Source organism: Pleurodeles waltl, chromosome 3_2, assembly GCF_031143425.1.
Source record: "Pleurodeles waltl isolate 20211129_DDA chromosome 3_2, aPleWal1.hap1.20221129, whole genome shotgun sequence".
Classification (NCBI taxonomy): domain Eukaryota; kingdom Metazoa; phylum Chordata; class Amphibia; order Caudata; family Salamandridae; genus Pleurodeles; species Pleurodeles waltl.
In genome coordinates, this window is record NC_090441.1 from 74,596,904 (window position 1) to 74,616,033 (window position 19,130).

The 19,130-nt window shown below is 41.1% G+C and overlaps 1 protein-coding gene across 1 annotated transcript in view; it reads right to left on the reverse strand.

Moving 5' to 3' along the window:
• TBL2 (transducin beta like 2) overlaps positions 1 to 19,130 on the reverse strand; it is a 144,521-nt gene that overhangs the window by 81,337 nt on the left and 44,054 nt on the right. The window contains exons 2-3 of the mRNA XM_069226783.1: positions 10,153 to 10,283; positions 7,174 to 7,358 (exon numbers count right to left, since the gene is read on the reverse strand). Coding sequence (XP_069082884.1) covers positions 7,174 to 7,358; positions 10,153 to 10,283 — 316 coding nt within the window. The remainder of the gene's footprint in view (positions 1 to 7,173; positions 7,359 to 10,152; positions 10,284 to 19,130) is intronic.

The window sequence follows — 19,130 nt, forward strand, 5'->3', positions numbered from 1 at the left end:
TCCACTTAGTCAAATATACCTTTGTCTGTCCTCAGTCATGGTAGTGAAAAACACAGGTTAACATCCTTACAGAGGCTTGCATCTCCTTTCTTAGAGTCCTTTAAAAGATTATGCCCTTTGTGACAGTGGCAAGTATGGCGATGGCTCTACCATCCTTAACAGGTTCACATGGACACTCTTACGATGCCCATTAGGTGCACTGATGACAAATGTAAGTACCAAATTAAAATCCTAAAAAGGTATCACAAATAAGAGGAGTAATATCATTACAATTCAGTTAAAAATAAGATAACTATTAGAATCTGAAACATAATGCCTCACAGGCCCCCCCTAACACACCCTCTATTTATCCCACTGTTTGCTGAAAGGTCAAATTGTAAATGTAGTTAAGGATTTTTGCACAGTACTAAAAACAAGTCCTTTCGTAGCCACTTCAGAGCACTAGGTGATGCATTTACTCTGACTCTCAATTCCTTCCAGGACTCCAGATGAGTAGGATAGTTCATACATCCTTCCTGGAAGCAACACTGGAGATAAAGAAAGGAAAATGGACAATGGCGGCTGAATGCAACCGACAGACATGCTTGCTGCAAGAAAGAAATTCATTGAGCAATGTTCCGTTCACATGGAAGGCAAGAAGCCACTTTTGCAGATATCTGCATCAGAACATACTGATGAAATTCCCATTTGCTGTTGGTAGGCTATCTCCCGCTGCAACCACTTTCTCACTATTCACTCTCACTAGATGAACCATTAAAGAAACATTAAAGGGTTTATGGACCAGAACCAAAGTCTGAGAGCTGTCCTGCAGAGGGACCTCGAGTTTACTCATGCCCCATAGTACACAGGCACAGTACTGACTGTCTGCATCTGCATTTGATAATCATTCTCGGATGAAGAAGAAAAGCCTACAAAGTCTGGAGTACTGTCCTTAAATCCATAATTTTTTAAACAGTTCTCTTGCGCACTCATGAGACCCCTAATGGCTTCCTCCTGCAGATGGGTCCTCCCCACATCTAACAAGCACCTGCAACAATTGTATCCTTCGTTCACTTTATAGGAACTATTCTTACCCGCTGCAGACTGTTGGGCTGTCTCACCTCTGAACTGATCTGAATTAATTCAAGCCGTTGCAAATAGATCCAGATCTGGTCACTTATGTGTCACTACATTTATTCCTCTGATGCCCTAGTGTAGATTGGAGAAAGTAGATACATGCAGGAGGAAAGAATTTCCTTGTACATGAGAAACCAGTCATATCTTTTTACCCTCATCAATACCATCACACGTGTATACACTCTAGTTGGGCACAATTAATATGAGGAACTTGTGTCTTTGCAATTGGAATTGGTGAAAATAGGCTTCCTCTATTCTTAGGGAAACTGTCCACTTACAAGTCAATAGATTGAAGCATCTGCTGAAGTCCAACCATCTTGAATTCCAGAAATTTAAATAAATCACTGAGAGCCAAAATGTATATATCATCAGCTTCCACTCTTTCTGAGAATCAGAAAGTGCCTCGTGTAACACATTTTGCATCTTTATCAATGAAGGAGATAATTAAGAAGTAATGCCTTTTACTAAAATTATTCTAAGAGGGGAATGGAGAGGGGAAAGGCAAGATAGGACAAGGTTTACACAGAAATGGTTTGGAGTGCTTTGCTTGAATAATCTGTAGGCATGGTTGGTAGATAGTAAATCTCCCTCCATTTCTGTAGTAAATGTGCTACCAATTTAATCCAGTGTATGTTGTACTGTTTTGGGATTAAGCTTTTAATTCAGTTTCACCAAATCAGTGCACAGAATGAGGAAATGGAATAGGCTGCGATAGTTGTCGGGTTGTATGACAGTCATCTCGCCCATAGACCCAAAACTTTGAGTACTCGTGAGGGAACGAGGGAAAACACTAAACATTATCTTGCTGCAGCTCTGCTTGAACCTCCGGAGTATCTTCCTTTTCTTCAAATAGTATTTATTCATCAAAAGGCATGTAAAAAACTGTAAATGAATGTCTCTATAAAATGCTATGGTTGTTACCTACAGGTTCCGATTAAAAATAGGCCATAAGCAAGCAGCACGTAAAATGACCACTCTGCTAGGCTCAGAGAGATGGATTCGCTCCACGGCAAAATTTGTCCTCTGCTAGGGCTTGACTTTCAGCAAGGGCAGCAGAGAGGTATGACACCTCGAAGAGACAGCAGCAGCAATTACGACATTGGACACAACATGGCTTCCAAATGTAGGTGGCAGAGGAGGTACTCTATTCTACGTGGCCTGAAACTGCACGGCAGACGCCATTTGGCTGAAGCTGTTGGGCATGGGCCACGAAAGGCTCCGCCCGATGGTCTTGTGGCGGTCCAATTGCCCTTAGAGGACTGAAAAAGAGTATCCTCTCTACTGCTTTAGGAGGGAGTCAGACTAATCAGGGCGAGTATGGATTATATCCCTGGCTGAGGTGCTTTGCAGAAGGCGAGTCTGTTGTAGGAGGCTTCCCCGATCAGAGCAACTTTTACAACAGGCCTGATCAGCCTTTCCAGCCGAGTGAAAGCAGTGGACACTGTTGAGATACAGGTATACGGCGAGCAAACAATCAAGACAGGACAAAATTACTCTTTTCAGCCTACTTCGGCAAGGAAGGTAAGTGGAGAGTTCACAAGAGAGCAGCAGCGGGACTAGGAAGGAATGATGGGGACCCAGGAATCCAGCATTAGGAAACTATATAAAGCAGACAAAATGGGATTAGTGGTGGAGACAAGATTGGGGAAGACCGAAGCCAGAATGATAGGGGCTTATGGAAGGATGTCACGTGTGAAGTATAAGTTGCAGCTTATGGAGGTAAAAGACAGATTTGCTGAGGTCAGATCTACAGAACCTAGTGAACTTTATGTTATGGAGGTCCTGGAGAATAGAATTAATTTTTTTTAGACTATGTAGATATCGTCAAACCTCCATGTATTTATTGGGGCTCCAAAACCTGAGCCCAGAGGTCGATATTCTTGAATTGATGCAATATTTCTTTAAAGAATGTTTGACTTCACAGACTTTCCTGGCACCTATGTGGTAACCAAGGTGAATAGACTGCTTTCAAGCGTGGCCCAATCTATGGCTTATGATCATTTTGGCTCTCAAGGTCTATGACTGGCATACAGAAGAAGTCCGCCTCCTTGAAGAATGGCTTAATCTACCAAAACCAGTGTATTATTCACTTTCCGATGAGGGGCTGAGACACAGAGGAAAAATAAAATGATGTCAAGCAGAAAGTAACTACTGCAGCTGATGTCTAGGGATCCCTGAAGTTCCCTACGAAGCTTAAAGTATGACAAAATAATAAATCCTAGCTCTTTTCTAGAGTGGATGCATATCATAAGCTTGTAGAAAGTTATAGAGTGGAGCCCAAAAAAGTTAATCACCATGCACATGTTATGTGCTTGTATATGTTGGAGCTCTGTCTGAATCTGATCAGAGGAGTCGGCAGGAGAACGGGCTAAAGCAGGTCTACGGGCAACATGGCACCCTTGGCTACTGTGCGACGACAAGGACTTGTATGTTGCATTATATGGATCCCTAAATAGGGAATTAAGATCATATTTTCACAACAATTGGGCAAGTAAATCCTATAAGTACATGTTTATGTGTTACATGTTGTTTGTCCTTTCTAAATAGATAAGTAGACATGAAGTAGAGTCCAGGGCACTGTCCTCGTCCTGATGAAAGCCCTGGACCCAAGAAGCCATTAGATTGAGGGCTAAAACATGTTGACATAGTAGCAAGGTAAGAGGGCCATTAAGTTCCTATCTTACCTCCACATTGGGTTTTAGTCATACCTGAACAACCGCGATTAAAGGGATAAGTTGGTTGGTTGAGGTATGTTTTTTATTCTGCTAGACACCGGACAATAACTATATTTAAAGTCCTCCCTGGAATTTCTTGTCCCTCTACTGTTTCTATGTTCCTATCCATGTTCTTTTTCTCCTTTCCTAAGGTAAGCTCTGACGGAGGTATTACAGTAAGAACTGTTTGGAGTACCATTGTTAAGACTCTTGTGTATTCTCTCTCTTCTTGGCATCCTGTTCATGTCTGCGACATGCTGAATTTGGAGTGACTCAATAAACCCATTTAAACCTAAAACAATGCTGCCCTCATTCAGCTTGCGTCCACAGTATCAAGAGCCATTAACAGTTTTGAGGCCACCATGCCATCTTTGATAAAGTAGGAAAGAAGCCTTTCTGTGGTCTGGTAAGCTAGAGCATGAGGTTAACTACATCCAAAAGGGCATTTGAATAACACACTGAAGCAGTAAGACTGGTGCCCTCAGAGCAACTTTTGACTCACTGCATACAGGCTTTTAGATCTATGCCCTGTGGCCAAAATGGCATTTAAAGCTGTCATGAGTATCTGCAAAACAAAGCTGTAAGGAGTCAGATGTGAAGTAAAGAACTGTACAGCCACAGAGACAGGCCTATACTTTGCGGTCCATGCACCAAACCAGTTACGGTATGCTTAAATGCCTCTGAACTTTGAGTTTTAAAATCTCATTGGGTTTCATCTCAATCATGAAAAAAGGTCACTCATGAAAAGAATAAAAGTGATTCCACTGAATATGGGCATAAGTGGTCGGAAGCTCCGCCTCAAGGGAGGTGTCTGTATCATTGGTATTTCGCAGTTAGAAAGTTAGAAGAGAATCCTGCATCACTACTGTGATGTGTTGATAAATTCACCCTTACCCCCATTTACCAGTTCCTATCCCTTAACCCTAAAATCGCCTTTTACCCCATTACCCCTTCCCGAACCGTAACCCTTTTTCTACAAAAAAAAGTTTAAAAAATTAACATCACACAAACGCTATGGAATAATAACCTGCGGAGTACAGTACCTCAAGGTAAGGTATGCGGGGTAAAGATAAAACCCCATTAAAGTCATCGACCTTCATGGTACTAACCTGCGTGGTAAAAAGACTGTAGCGTTAAACGTTAAATACCCCAGTGAACAGCCATTAGAACCGCAGTCCAGGCAACCAAGCCACACTTGCCATCAGCCTATAGTTAAAAAAATAAAATAATAATCAGCTGTGTAAGGCCTCAATTGTCTGGAAGGGTTAGCTTTGGAAGTATTCTTCTCCTTCATGTCTCAACCTATAGGTGAGCTGTTGATATTTGAACACAGTGCTTCAGTTGTCAGAATTGAAACTGTGCATGTTGTTGCAGTGCACGGTTTGATAAAGATATGGTGAGTTCTTCGTGTAACTTTATTTATCACAAATATTAGGCCTTTTTCAGCCAAGATAAAGTTGCATTTTTGTGGACCAGCATTAGTCTTGAAGGAAAATGTTCATCACTGCACCATGTTCTTTCGGAATTAAGGAGCAATTCAGGAACATCTGGGACTACCTGGAGGGCTCTAAAATCCTCAGCCTGCCCACTAAACCTGCTTTGGCACTCCCTGGAATTATTCTCAGGGCCGCTAGAGTTTCCATCATCCTTTCCGTACACCTTTCAACCTCTGCTTCTTCCTTGGAAAAATATCAACACAATGATTAGGACAGCAATGCCGTCAAGCAGACTATTTGTACAAGTCTCTATTTTGCCATGGATAACATCCACCTCACCGCCTGATGGTATTTTCCAGTTTTAAGGACGTTTTACCAAGACTGCCTGTAACAACCCACATTTTTTATCACAAGTGGGTTTCTTATCTCCCATAGACACCTGAGCTGTACTCAACCTGATCGGGAGCTACTGTTTTAATTGATGTTTATTCCTGCAGGTTCCAGGTATCTCAGTGAAGTCCGCTGTACCTGGAATTGTTCAACAGTCCACCTGCTCAAGTGCAAGATGCACACGGATCAGGTTGCAACCATTCCCTGAAATTACATCTCTGATGCATAAAGGCACAGACTTGCTGGTGACTTCATTTAGTTATTTTTCTCATTTAAAAAAGTGGCCATGATTCAGGTCACTGAACAGTTTAGCTGGTATTTTCTCAGCTTGTGAGGACGTTTGAAGAAACAATAATTGTTATTTGACCTACACAGCACATGGTAATGAGGAAAAAGGCTGAGGCAATGAATAGAATGCTGTGAATGCTGTGCACTGCTTTAGATCCTGGACTCCTAGGTGCCACCAGATTCTTCCTGTTCCTCCGCAGAGACAAATGCGTGTCATGGGGACCATCAGTATAAGAATCGTAAAATGTCAAACCTCCTCCTTGCATGGCATGTGAGTTTTTCAGACCAAATGCCTTAAGAAATTCAAGAAAAACACTGACTTTTGATCAGGACCAATCCTACTAGTGAAACACCATAACCTCAGCGCTCCCTTCAGTCACGGAGTCCTTCAAATAGGCTGATTAAATCCTTTTTTTACAGGCCAAACAAGGAAACTGTGGGTGCCTTCCGAAGCGCATCAAATTTGTCTCGTCTTTACAACTTCAGTGATGATTCCGGAAGCTTTGGTCCCAGGTCTGCATCCGTTTTGGCTAAAGCAGATTTCTAGAATGTTAGTGCTGCCTGTTTCAGTGCCACGTTGAGACTTTCACAAGAAGTAAACCATGGATGTCTCTGGCAGTGACGCTTATGGCACCACCTTTGGCATCATTGACTATGGCAGCAGTACCTCTTCAATGTTGTTTACTCTGATGAAAAACTTCTTGTCAAAATAGCCAGGAAAAGCACACCCAATAACTTTTTTGACAAGAAATATCAGCTAGGAAAGCCCTCTAGAACGCCCAGAGCCGTATCTGCAAAAAGGGTTACGGTTCGGGTAGGGGTAATGGGGTAAAAGGCGATTTTAGGGTTAAGGGATAGGAACTGGTAAATGGGGGTAAGGGTGAATTTATCCCCACATCACAGTAGTGATGTAGGATTCTCTTCTAACTGCGAAATACCAATGATACAGACACCTCCCTTGAGGCACACATCAGGCTTTAGAATGCGGGGTAAAGGCATGCGTTGTAAAGCCATGCATGGCATTACAATGCGCTGTAAAGGTCAGCGTCTTGTAATGCCGACGAAGTAGAGGCATGTGGGGTAAAGACCCATTTTGTAACGTCTGATATTCTCTCACCCGAACTATGTATTTTCAAGATACCTTCATGTCTATTTGACATTTGCCCTGCTTCCATTCTCTGCTCTATATACTTGAAGTGCTACGTCATAGCATAAACCCTTTTACAAACCTGGAGTCTGGGCTGAAGCTCACATGTGTTGCATGGTCCAATTCAACGTTTGCGCGTAAACTTTTATGCTCTCGATCCAAGAAGTCCTTGGTGCTCCAGATCCGGATAGTGCGGTCATCAGCACAGGAAGCCAGGTACTTGCCATTGCTGCTGAAGTCCAAACAGGTCACATTTCCACTGTGTGCCTAGAAAGAAATAATTATTTATGGAGGCGAACCAGTAGCTCTATCAAGCAGTGGTCAAGGAAACAAATGAGCAATAAACAGTGGGAACATGCAACTCCTAGGATCCAAAATATGTGCAAGATAGGCAGCATGGGTCTAATGAGCAAGCAAGCAGCTTGAGGATCAAAGGAGCCATTCTGAGGAGAGACAGTTTCACTAATCTACAGAGTGATATAGAAGGCATCCAGGATTAGAAAAGCTGAAGAATGGGGGTAAGGTAGTTCTTCCGTTTTAGAGACGCATGGAAAAATAGAGGATTGGCAACTTCGTGCATCTAATGGACCACAAATTCAGGAAACTCTTGTAAGCCAATAAGGCTCTGGCAGTGTGACTAGATAGTTGCAAAGCCCCTGGAGCCAACTAAAAATAATTAAATATACAGCTTAATGAGTGACTGAAAGAAACACACTGACAAGGCATTCCCAGGATCTAGCAAAAAAAAATTAAAAAAAAAACACCACAGATGAGCTTAGGCCAACCAACATTATGCTCGGTTTTAACTGTCACATCCAGCAACACCGGCAGAAAGTGCAGAGAACAAACACCTGCATTCTTTTCTTGAAAAGAATGATCTGACAGATGATTCCCAGGAAGAGTCCAGATGATGAGTATCTCAAAATGTATCTTGCTACCTTGAATACCATTTATTACTTCATTCTTCTTTTTAAGAATTAAGCAGCATTTAAGGTACAGTTGTAGATTGGAGCGAATCGATTTTAAAGACAGGTCCCAAATAGTGGTTATCTCAATGGTCTAGTCTAAATCATGCACTCTTACTTGCGGAGATGGCTCCACGATCAGTCATACCCCTCACACATCTTTCAACACTTACCCAAACTCCTTCATGAAGTCACTACGTACCAATGGCTCAATTTGTTTTTAAACTTTGCAAAGGATGTCCGTTTGGTATTTAGGATCATGTCCACCACTACGGAGGGAAAATAAAATTTTGCCTTTTGGCAATGGACAAACAGCTGGAAGAATCTGCTTAAAACTTAATCTAAACACGACTGAAATCATGAAAAGGGGTTGGGAGCACACTGCCTCACATCCCAGCACAGTTCGCCCCTGTGCATCCTGGTAAATGCAGTTCACAGTTAGCACTTACTTGAAAATTATCTGTAGTTTTTCACCAAAGTTGGTGCAGACATTGCTGTACATCTCTAGACACGTGTTTCTGGGTTTAGTCCGTCATCAGTAGAGAGTAGAGGACAATGAAAATTCATCCGGGGTTGCTGGAAATGTTGCCAAAATCCTCTCAGTCAAGTACCACTCACAGGCACACAGGTGCATCTCCAAAGCTCGTCAGCTCACTGGCTCAAGGGTAAACATTTTGATGAACTTTGAAATTAGCGTGAAAATATGCACTGCGTTGACTAGCATGCAAAGGGGTAATGGCGCGTGGATATGAGGCAGTGTGCTCCTACCTCCCTTTTACGACTCAAATCATGATGGCGATGAGAATGACCAGATACCCTACTGCCAAGAAATATCTGACTCTCAAATTTGGGAAGCAGCCCCAACACCAGTGGCTTAGGTAGGGAACCTAGGACGGTTAAGCATTCTGTACTTTCAATGGCTGCACGGACGTCAAGGGTATCTTCCATGTATGCAAACCCACAAAAGACATTTCAATTCCTAGGTTCCCTACACTGAAACCAAAGATATATGCCAATTGTAGTGTCTCACCTGAATTATGCATATAGTGTCTACTTTGATTTTCCGATATATCTGATGCTGAGCCTTCAGACCTAGTACCCGAAAGAACACGCTTTGATAGTACTGAAGTGATGTACTCTCAGCTGTGCATTCTTCACATTGGTGACCAAAGTCAGAAAATGTAAAAATGTCTCTACCTTGTAGTAGAACATTTTATCAGTCAGGTCCATTGTTTAACATACAGATTCAAGGACTATATTCAGTCTAGACATTGCCACTATAAAAGAAAGAACTGTCTTCCCTTAATTTAGGAACATACATGGGGCAAGGGTGCCATTTCCATATTCATGGTAAAACTGTGGAATAACCCCATCTTAAATTTGTTTGGGATCATCTGAACTTTATGCGACACTAAAAACCCTATCAGCAACCTAGGTCTGTACTAACCTCTTCCAGTTTAGGGGTCTGTTTCGGATACTGCCTCTAGTGCCCAGAGGTCCCCATGGTATCAAATGCTGCACTTAAAGTAAACATGAAACAGGGAGCTTCAAGGAACTAATAAGCAATGGTGATGGCAGGCAAGTAGGTCTCAGCCTCTTATTACCCACCAAGAGTGAGGATGCTAGTCCCTGAATCAAAGTCAGCTCAAGGAAGCACTTCCAGGATGCTTCCAACATACAATCAACAACAGGGAGCAAAGACAAGTAGAATATCACAACTGATGAGCTATACTAATAGGTCTGCTAGGGTTTAATCAGCTCTATCAAAAACGTTAGTGTAACATTCAACACTTCTGATCAACTTCAATGCAGAGATGAGTAGAAGAAGCTCCAAGCAGTGCACACACTAAACGTAGTGTATGTGTTGTCGAAATTGCTGGAGAACATCTGCAAATGGTCGATGAAATGTCATTTCTAACATACTTGGGGAGATAAAACCAAACATTAGAACACAGGATGGTCTTCGTACAGCATTTAAATTGCTTCACCTAGTAACAGGAGAACTTGATAGAGACTCATTGCTATAGAGTTCATATTCCTTATGGTCAGTTGCCTTCCCTACAACCTAGCAGTTAGGATAAAAAACTTAAAGTTACCTTTAGCGTGGCGGCAAGTAGCTGGTGCGTGAAGGTGTGCTGCTGGGCCTTTTCCTTGCGCGGTCGCTGCTGCTGTTTCTGCTTCTTTGGTCCTGGTCCCTTCTCAGACACTTCTCCATTTACTGCCTGGTCTGAAAAAAAAAATAACAACGTAGAAAAAATGTAATGTTCTGAGGTTCCAGTAATGTGCACAAAACACAGAGTTAGGAACTAGAAGTGCAGGATCAACACTCAGCTTCTAGGGGTCCTCCACAAGCATCCACAAGTCTTTTTAGGTAGCATTACTAGGAATGGCATGAAAACGTGCATTGCAAGATTATTCAACAACGAACTAGCAGCAGGAACACCACACCTGCGGGGCAGGTGTCATTCACACAATGGGGTATAATACCGACAGCAACACAGCAAGTTTCACAGTCGAAGCAGAACATCTATCCAACAAGACCAGCAGCAATTCAAGCTTCTTTACACAAAGGACAGGCATGGGACAGGGGCAGACGCTCCTCTCACAGTGCTGGGCATAAAGCTCAAATGTATATAGTAAGATTAGAAAATGCATCCTATGCTTTGTCCAAACATCTATTTGTACAAGTACCAGCATGGCCATTGGCAATTAAAGAAATATTGCACCGGATGCTATCTTCTGCATATTACACGTTCAGAAATTAAGGGCAAATAAACTTTGAACCGTGGTGTGAAGGCAAGCTACTGGTATGAACACAAAGTGTAACTGTCCTTCTTGTAATAATCATATAACTTTTTATAAAACTCGACTGAAAGATGGCCAATCTCATTAAGTTTAAGACACGAGGGGAGAGTGTGGGAGAGACAGAGAGAAGAACCTTTGCAGCAACATATGCAGGGGCTACAGTTGTCTAATTAACTGATCTGAGATGCCAGAGTTGAAAGGGGAGATTAATAAATGGAAATCATTTTGAGATCGCTGAGCCTGATCTGAAGGGCGACCCTTGGGCTTCATCATTGGCCACATACAAAGGTAAAGATCACAGCTCCTAGGTCATTTGGGTAGTAACCAGGACAAAACAATTAAGCCCAAAAAACAAAAAAATACAATAATTAATGCCTCCATGCTTCACCAACAAGGCAAGATTGTCTAAGTTCCCTTTCAGATCTACAAGAAAAGTTAAGCAGGTCTTTCAACGATCAACTGCTCGAAGCTATGAATACAAAGATGGGAACTACAATGGTGGGCACAGACAAGAACATACAGTCGATTGAAGAACGTGGGAGTACTGATGAGGAGACCATATCCACAGTGGGTAATACACTAGATGACATGCACTCCACTGTCGACACCATGTCAAAAGAACTGAAAGATAAAAGATGATTTAGAGTACCAATCATGCAGTGATGACATATGAATCTTATATTTTAAGGAAAGGGAACTATTAAAGGACATAGAGCAGTTCTATTTGATCCTGTTTTGAGCCAGAATTGTATAAACACAAGATGGGAGCTCAGAAGACGTTTCCCAGAGACCACCCAACTGACATATCAAAATTATCACTTTCAGCACTTAATGACACAATTCCAATAGAAACACAGCACACCAGCTGCACTGACCTCAGAGTTTGCAGGATCCAGCTATTCCAGGACAAGTCTCTCCGCCCAGTAAGCAGGAGGCGAGTTCCCCAAGAGGTTGCGAGAGTAGAGAGAAAGATTAGACATAGGCGGGCCTTTTCATTTGCATTAACGTCCCACCTTAATTCACAAGCCACTCTTTTATGGTCCCAAAAGAATGGAAAGCAATCCTTAGTCTACTGGTGATAGTCAACAGTAAAAAGAGTGACTACAAAGTAAGGGCTGTTTTTTTTAACTAACAGGAGAATGGTGGCAGACCCTTGCATAAATTAAGACTGTGCAATGGAGAAAGGGGGGAATGTTGTTGTTATGAATAGGACAGACTATGACCACGAGATTTTGTCGCAATTGAATGATAAGACATGCTATGAGAAAATCATTGGTAATCCCATTCCCAACCTCATGCACATAATCAACAAGAGGTTATTTGTTTGGCAGCAACAGGGACTACTCAGTAGGGACGAATATCTTTATTTGAAGGTAGATCATCCTAGATATCCTTGTCTTTATACATTACCTAAAGTACATAAGGGACTACCTTTCCCACCGGGTAGACCAATTGTTTCTGGTATACTAGGTCCCACTGAGAGACTTTCTGAATTTGTGGATTGTTTTCTGCCACCTATGGTTTACAATCTTCCATCTTTTATTAAAAACACCACACATATTCTCAGTATTTTGAATGATGTAGATTGGGAGAGCAATATGTTATTAGTCACATTGGACGTGGTATCTTTATATACCTGCATTAACCATGAGTTAGGACAGGAGGCCATACGATATTTTTTAAACAAAAGATCAGCAAGTCTTTGGGAACACACCGCAATGGTAATTGAGATGATTAATTTGATTCTTACCAATAATTTTTTTCTGTTTAATAAGGATTGGTTTCGACAAAAACAGGGTGTAGCGATGGGCTCTAAATTCTCTCCCTCCTATGCGAATCTTTTCATGGGGTGGTTTGAACACAAATGGGTTTGGGGTCCTGAATCTACTCAATGGCAAACCTATATATTATTTTGGGGTCGCTATATAGACGATTGTTTTCTGATTTGGACCGGTGGAGAGGACAAATTGGTTGAATTTTGTAGCTTTTTGAACTCGAACTCCATGAATGTAAAATTCACTTATCAATTCAGTTCTGTAAGTATTGAATTCCTGGATGTTGAGCTTTTTATTGCGGATGGTAAAATTAAAAGTAGACTTTTTCGTAAAGCCACAGCACGTAACTATTCTTCATGCTAAGAGTGCACACCCCAGACATCAGGTGGTATCAATTCCTTTTGGGGAACTTGTGAGGGCACGACGTAACTGTAGCTTGGATGATGAGGTTTTTAGACCATGTTGATGATATGGGTAGAAGATTTAGAGCACGAGGTTACTCGAGCAAGGTAGTCAAAAGGGCACAATATCGAGCTAGACAATTGGTGAGAAGTGATACTTTGAAAGCTAAAGATCAGAACAATGTGCAGGGATGTGGAATTCCTATCGCCCGACGCCCGGGACATCTTGTTTGGGGTCAAGGGCAACAAGTTTTTATGTTTACTTTGTCCTTGGGACAAGTAGGCCCAACCCTCTGCAGCACAAACCCTTTGGCTGCCTGATTACAGAGAGTGGAACTCTCTGCAGTTGAGGTAATGTGTTTCCAAAAAATAATGCTGTTCGAACTTGTATTTATGGTTCATTATTTGAAAGCCTTCATTATTAGGGTGAGTGCTGTAAATAAATGTTTTAAGGTCACACTTCACTACTGACGTTGGTTCCAGTGCAAACAAAAAAACGTGTATACACGTTTGAAAAGTTTAGGCTATGAGGCTAAGTAGAATGCTCCCAGAATGCTCTCTGATTAGATGCAAATGAAGTGTCATTTAGTAAAATGTGTTGATGCATGCTAGTATTTCCCAAAAATATTTCTAATGGAAAATCAGTGTAACCATTTTCAAAACTAATATGGTAAGCATGAAAATAAACAAACACTGACAAAGCCAACTGGTCCGACATATTTTTTATAAGTCTTTTAGTTTCATCAATGCGTGTCTTGTTTTGACATGGCTTTTGTAACACTTTATTGTTGTGGGAGCTACCAGGCCCTCAACATTGGCAAAAACCTCCCCAAAAGTTTTTGAACTCTAAAAACACACGTTGCCACCAGTGGCATAACAAAGGCCCCGCTGCCGCCCTCCAGGGGGCACCTTCAGCACAGCACCTGCCCTGAGTGAGTCTGGAGAGGGGGCTCCTCTATGTTCTTTGCAAAGGGGCACCTTCCAGTTTCGTTACGTCACTGATTGCCACTGTAGTTCCTGACACTGAACAAAACTACTTTGCGTCCCAATATGCTCCTTGTGGAAGAGCAGAATGCGATCACTCACAGTAAAGCCAGCCGAAAGAGAGAGAAATAGAAGTTTAGTAAAAACAAAATGTCTTTGTTAACACCAGACCTAATTAGGGACCAAGACCCACATGTAGGTAGCTTTTTGCATGTCGCAAACAGCGACTTTCGCTGTTTGCGACATGCAAAAAGCACATTGCGATGCACAAACCCAGTTTTGCGATTCAGTAACTTGGTTACCGAATCGCAAAACGGGTTTGCGACTCGCAATTAGGAAGGGGTGTTCCCTTCCTAATTGCGACTCGCAGTGCAATGTAGAATTGTTTTGTGACCGCGGGCGCAAACCAATCGCAGTTTGCACCCATTTCAAATGGGTGCTAACACTTTCGCAAAAGGGAAGGGGTCCCCATGGGACCCCTTCCCCATTGTGAATGTCACTGTAAAAAAAAAAATTCAGAGCAGGCAGTGGTCCTGTGGACCACTGCCTGCTCTGAAAAAATGAAACGAAAACGTTTCATTTTTCGTTTTTGTAATGCATCTCGTTTTCCTTTAAGGAAGCAGTCACAGACATGGTGGTCTGCTGTCTCCAGCAGGCCACCATCCCTGTGAGGGCCGCTATTCGCAAGGGGGTCGCAAATTGCGACCCACCTCATGATTATTCACTACGTGGGCATTTGCAAAGCCCTTGCGAATCACAAATGGTGTCAGGGACACCATCCTACATTCGGATTTGCGACTCGCAAATTGCGAGTCGTTCTGACTCGCAATTTGCGGGTCGCAAATCTGAACCTACCCACATGTGGCCCCAAATTCTTAAAGAAAGTCACAAAAGTGCACCCATGGTATGTGGCGTACCCCTATAAAATATTTGTGAACTGTATTTTAGCATGGGTAAATACGCATGTGTAGATTTGCTCATGTGAAAATCTATTGAGCATTTGCAAGTTCATTTTCCCTCCGGCCACTTTCTTCCCAACCCTGGAAGAAGTTCTAATTCTGCCATTGTCAGGAGTAAATGTCCAACCTTTCTTATTATGGGAAAATATTAGAGAGAAGCTGCTGAAAATCTTTAAAACATGCAGGTTGTAGGTTTGCAGACTCAAAGGCATTCCAGCCCTGGAACTATTGCTTACTGCTTCCTCCAGCCCCAGTATGCAGATCTGCAGAAAGGTGGCAAAATAAGGAAATTGCTACAGTAGGGACTGAAACTGCAAGTATTCAAGCCCTACTATGGTAGTAGCCCTGGCATAATCAGAGAGGCTATTATCAGAGCTCTTACATAATGATATTGCTGCCATAATTTGTCACCACACTACCTGGCACCAAAGGGACAAGTAGATCTTTTTACAGGACACGTAGATTTGAGAAGCAACCTGTCCCCTGGACAAGTAGATATTTTAATAAATTCCACACCCCTGATGTGGTGGAACAATCCAATAAGGTCCGATTTATAACAGACTACAATGATGCCTCTTTGATCTTAAAAAGATTTATGATGAAGCATTGGAATATATTACTTCAAGATGTAGCATTAAAAAATCTAATATCAGAAAGAGTGCCCACATCGTGTCGGAAAGGTAGAACTTTGAAGAATATTCTGAGTCCTAGTTTTACTACTACTTCTTCTAAAAATACTTGGTTATCTTCACGAGGAACAGGTTTTTTCAAATGTGGCTGCTGTGGAGTAGGTCGTTGGGCATGCCATAATACTAAAGAATTTTCTACTGGTGGGAGACTTTTTACAATTAGTTCGACAATTGACTGTAATACTACTTATGTTATATACATAATACGTTGTAAATGCACTCGAATATATGTGGGGAGCACTATACGCCCACTTAAGGTTAGAATTGGGGAACATGTTAGAGTGCTTAAAAACTGTGATGTAAGATATCCAATAGTGGCACACATTGTAACCTGTTATTCACAATCTGCTCACAAAAGTTTTGAATTTTTTGGACTTGAGCATGTTCCTAGAGATCCGAGGGGAGGTAATCGGGAATTGTCCTTACGAAAGAAGGAGGCATTATGGATCATGACATTGAGGGCCGTAGAATCGGGTCTCAACTCTGATAGAGAATTGGAGTACTTTTTGGGAGACTGAAATGTGAAATTTATTAGTGCACAAGTTGTATTTTCATGTAATAGACTTATTTTATACTATATTAATGTAATGTTGCTCACATGATTTGCTGTTACTACCATGCTGACTCAGAGACTTCTTTGATTACTGGAGTTAATAACCAAAATTCTTAAACACAAATTATTCAAATTTGATAATGGGGATTATGAGGTGTCCAAAATATCTTTGAATTAAAATTTGTAGCTTGTTAATTTTGACATATAGTATGTTGGGTTTAAATCAGTTTATTGACATTTTTGTTTGACTTTTTATTTTTGTTCTTCTTAATATATTGTGAGTTAGGTTGTGGGAAACGGAAAAGCTCTGTGTGAATATTTGAATTTCCACTTCAAAATTGTGTGTTGAATATGGATCAGGTTATAACTTCAGTTTGATATACCGGGTTGTGGTTACTAAAGTGTTACTAGAATATGTAGGCTTTTAATCTGAGCAATGGGGATCGGTACTTGGATAACTTATGATTACGAATTGGACTGATTGCATCTGGGTATTTCTTAAATTTTACACGGAACCTTTGGTCCCATTTCTATGTTAGTGGGAAGTCGTCCGTCCTTGCTGTTTGCGGCATTAGCAAGTCTCTTAATAACTTCCGGGGTTCACGAGCGCGATCAGCGTACTCGCGATTTCGGCGTTCTAATACGAGGACGCCGGGTTTCCCAATAATGAGGGTAAATTGTTGAGTATGATGAGCTTTCCATAGCGGATTCCTTCGTTTTGGAAAGGATGTGTTATGAACTAGGATATCTGGTTATGAGGGAGTTTCTATATTAAGTACTTGTTCCTTCTTTACAGTTTTCGGACAGAGACGGGCATTGGACTATTACATGAACCTTGTTTTACTATTTCTACTACTGGGCTGTGAACTTAAGGTATTTCAGATGTTATTATTTCAGTGGCCACATATTTGACTGTGGACTTGCTATTTTTTGCAGGCTTGGTCTTTAGAAATCTATCTGTATATTTATTTATTGTTTCATTTTTTGACTAGATTTGGACAACTTTGATTTGTCTGTTGTATATATTGACAACGGGTGTAGACGGACAGGATTACCCGTTTACATTAGATTTCGGCTAACAAGAAGGTACTGCCATAAGCTTTATATAAAAAAAAATTCTAAACATAATCATGGGGACAGTACTACTAATCCACTGGTTGCTGTGCACAGTATTTTGTGACTGGTTTGCTGGATGTGATAGTATTGTTCTTTGGGCATCAATTGGCATCTTATTCATAATTTTTAATAGTTTGGTTTAGGGTTTGTGTTCACAAACAAGTGGTGATTATGAGGCACAAACACAGCTGTGTGAGCATGTGGAGAATTAGGGTTTCTACTTGGTGATTGGTCAGTTTTAATTGTGGTTTATTCTCTTCCTAGTGGAGTTTAGAGTATTTGTTCAGAATACATTAAAATCTCTTTCCTCTCACTTGTTTTGGGTGTCTAGATTTGTGCTTTAAATTTGGGGTCTGCACAACACAATTTTGGCGTTTGAGCATTTTGGTTTCTAACTCAAATAATTTGCTTACAATTTCTAGCCCTGAAGAAGTCGTTTGGGATGAAAGAATTTCCCATGACGAAACACGTGTTGGCTTGAAATGTATTTCCAATGGATGAAATGTTGAGATTCAACAAATCAGCTTGCATTATATTTCCAATGGATGAAATGTTGGGATTCTAGTCATTGGAAGATTTGATTCAATAAATCATTCTGATTGGACCAGACGATACGGCACTGTGTTAAACTTAACTGAATTGTTTTTCTATAACATTACTCAACTGTGTTGACATATACTTTGATTGTTAATTGTGGGGGGCCTCATATTGTTTTCTATATTTTGTTGGGTTTGTTTGTATAAACCTTTAAGGGTTGGGTGTTTTCCCTTGTGAGGTTGCCTCATAGGTTTTAGAATTTTGGCTGACTTGTATCCAGAGCTCCTTGTCTTCCCTTATCAATACACCCCATTAGTGAGATTGGCAATGGAGAACTTAGCCTACTTGCTTTAACACGAAGGTTGAGGGGGTAACTGGGAACATTATTATATTTTTAGACACACCAGTACCACTGGTAAGACATACAGGTAGTTTCAACCACTTTTTCTGCAACCAATGTAATTCTTAACCTGGAATGTTAGGGGAGTAAATGTCATACAATTTGGTGTGAACTTTCGCCAAACTCATTAAATAGGATTTTGTTTGGAAAAACACTCCTTATGCCTAAAGATACTCAACTATCGGGACATGGATTACCCCTGACTCAAATTTACACATTTGCTAAACAAACGGTGAGAGGAATACTGGTTGCAATACATAGGGATTTAGTTTTGAGGCAGAGAAGGTGATAAATGATAACAAAAAGGGTAGGTATGGGATTATTATAAGGAAACTAGAAGGCAGAGGTTTAACTCTGGTAATCATTTGTTTTAAATTACAACCAATAGAGCTTTTCAACTTCTCTTGGGCAGATTATAAAAAATAAACTAGTTAGTAAAACTGCTTGGATGGGAACTTTAACATTGTACAGTCACCTGCCACTGACAGACATCCTGCAGAGAAGTTCAAACGTGGAAGAATTCTGCGTCCATTAAGTAGGGTCTTCTCCAAGGTGGGACTCTCAGATATTCGGAGAGGTACCCATCCAATAGAGAGAGAGACTATACCTTCCATTTCATACTCATGGGACATACTCTAGGATAGATGTTTAGATGCCCTTTGGAGTATAGATATACTGATAAAAGTAATAAACAGGGCAGACAGTGTTCATTACGAACTCAGATCATGTCCTTGTGAAATGGGCATGTTAATTTTGTAGACCTTCTCATGAAAACTGCCAAAGGCATTGTGACCAATCTCATTCCAATAATAAGTTTTATAAAAATAAAAAAAACTGAAAGAGGGGAATATTTTA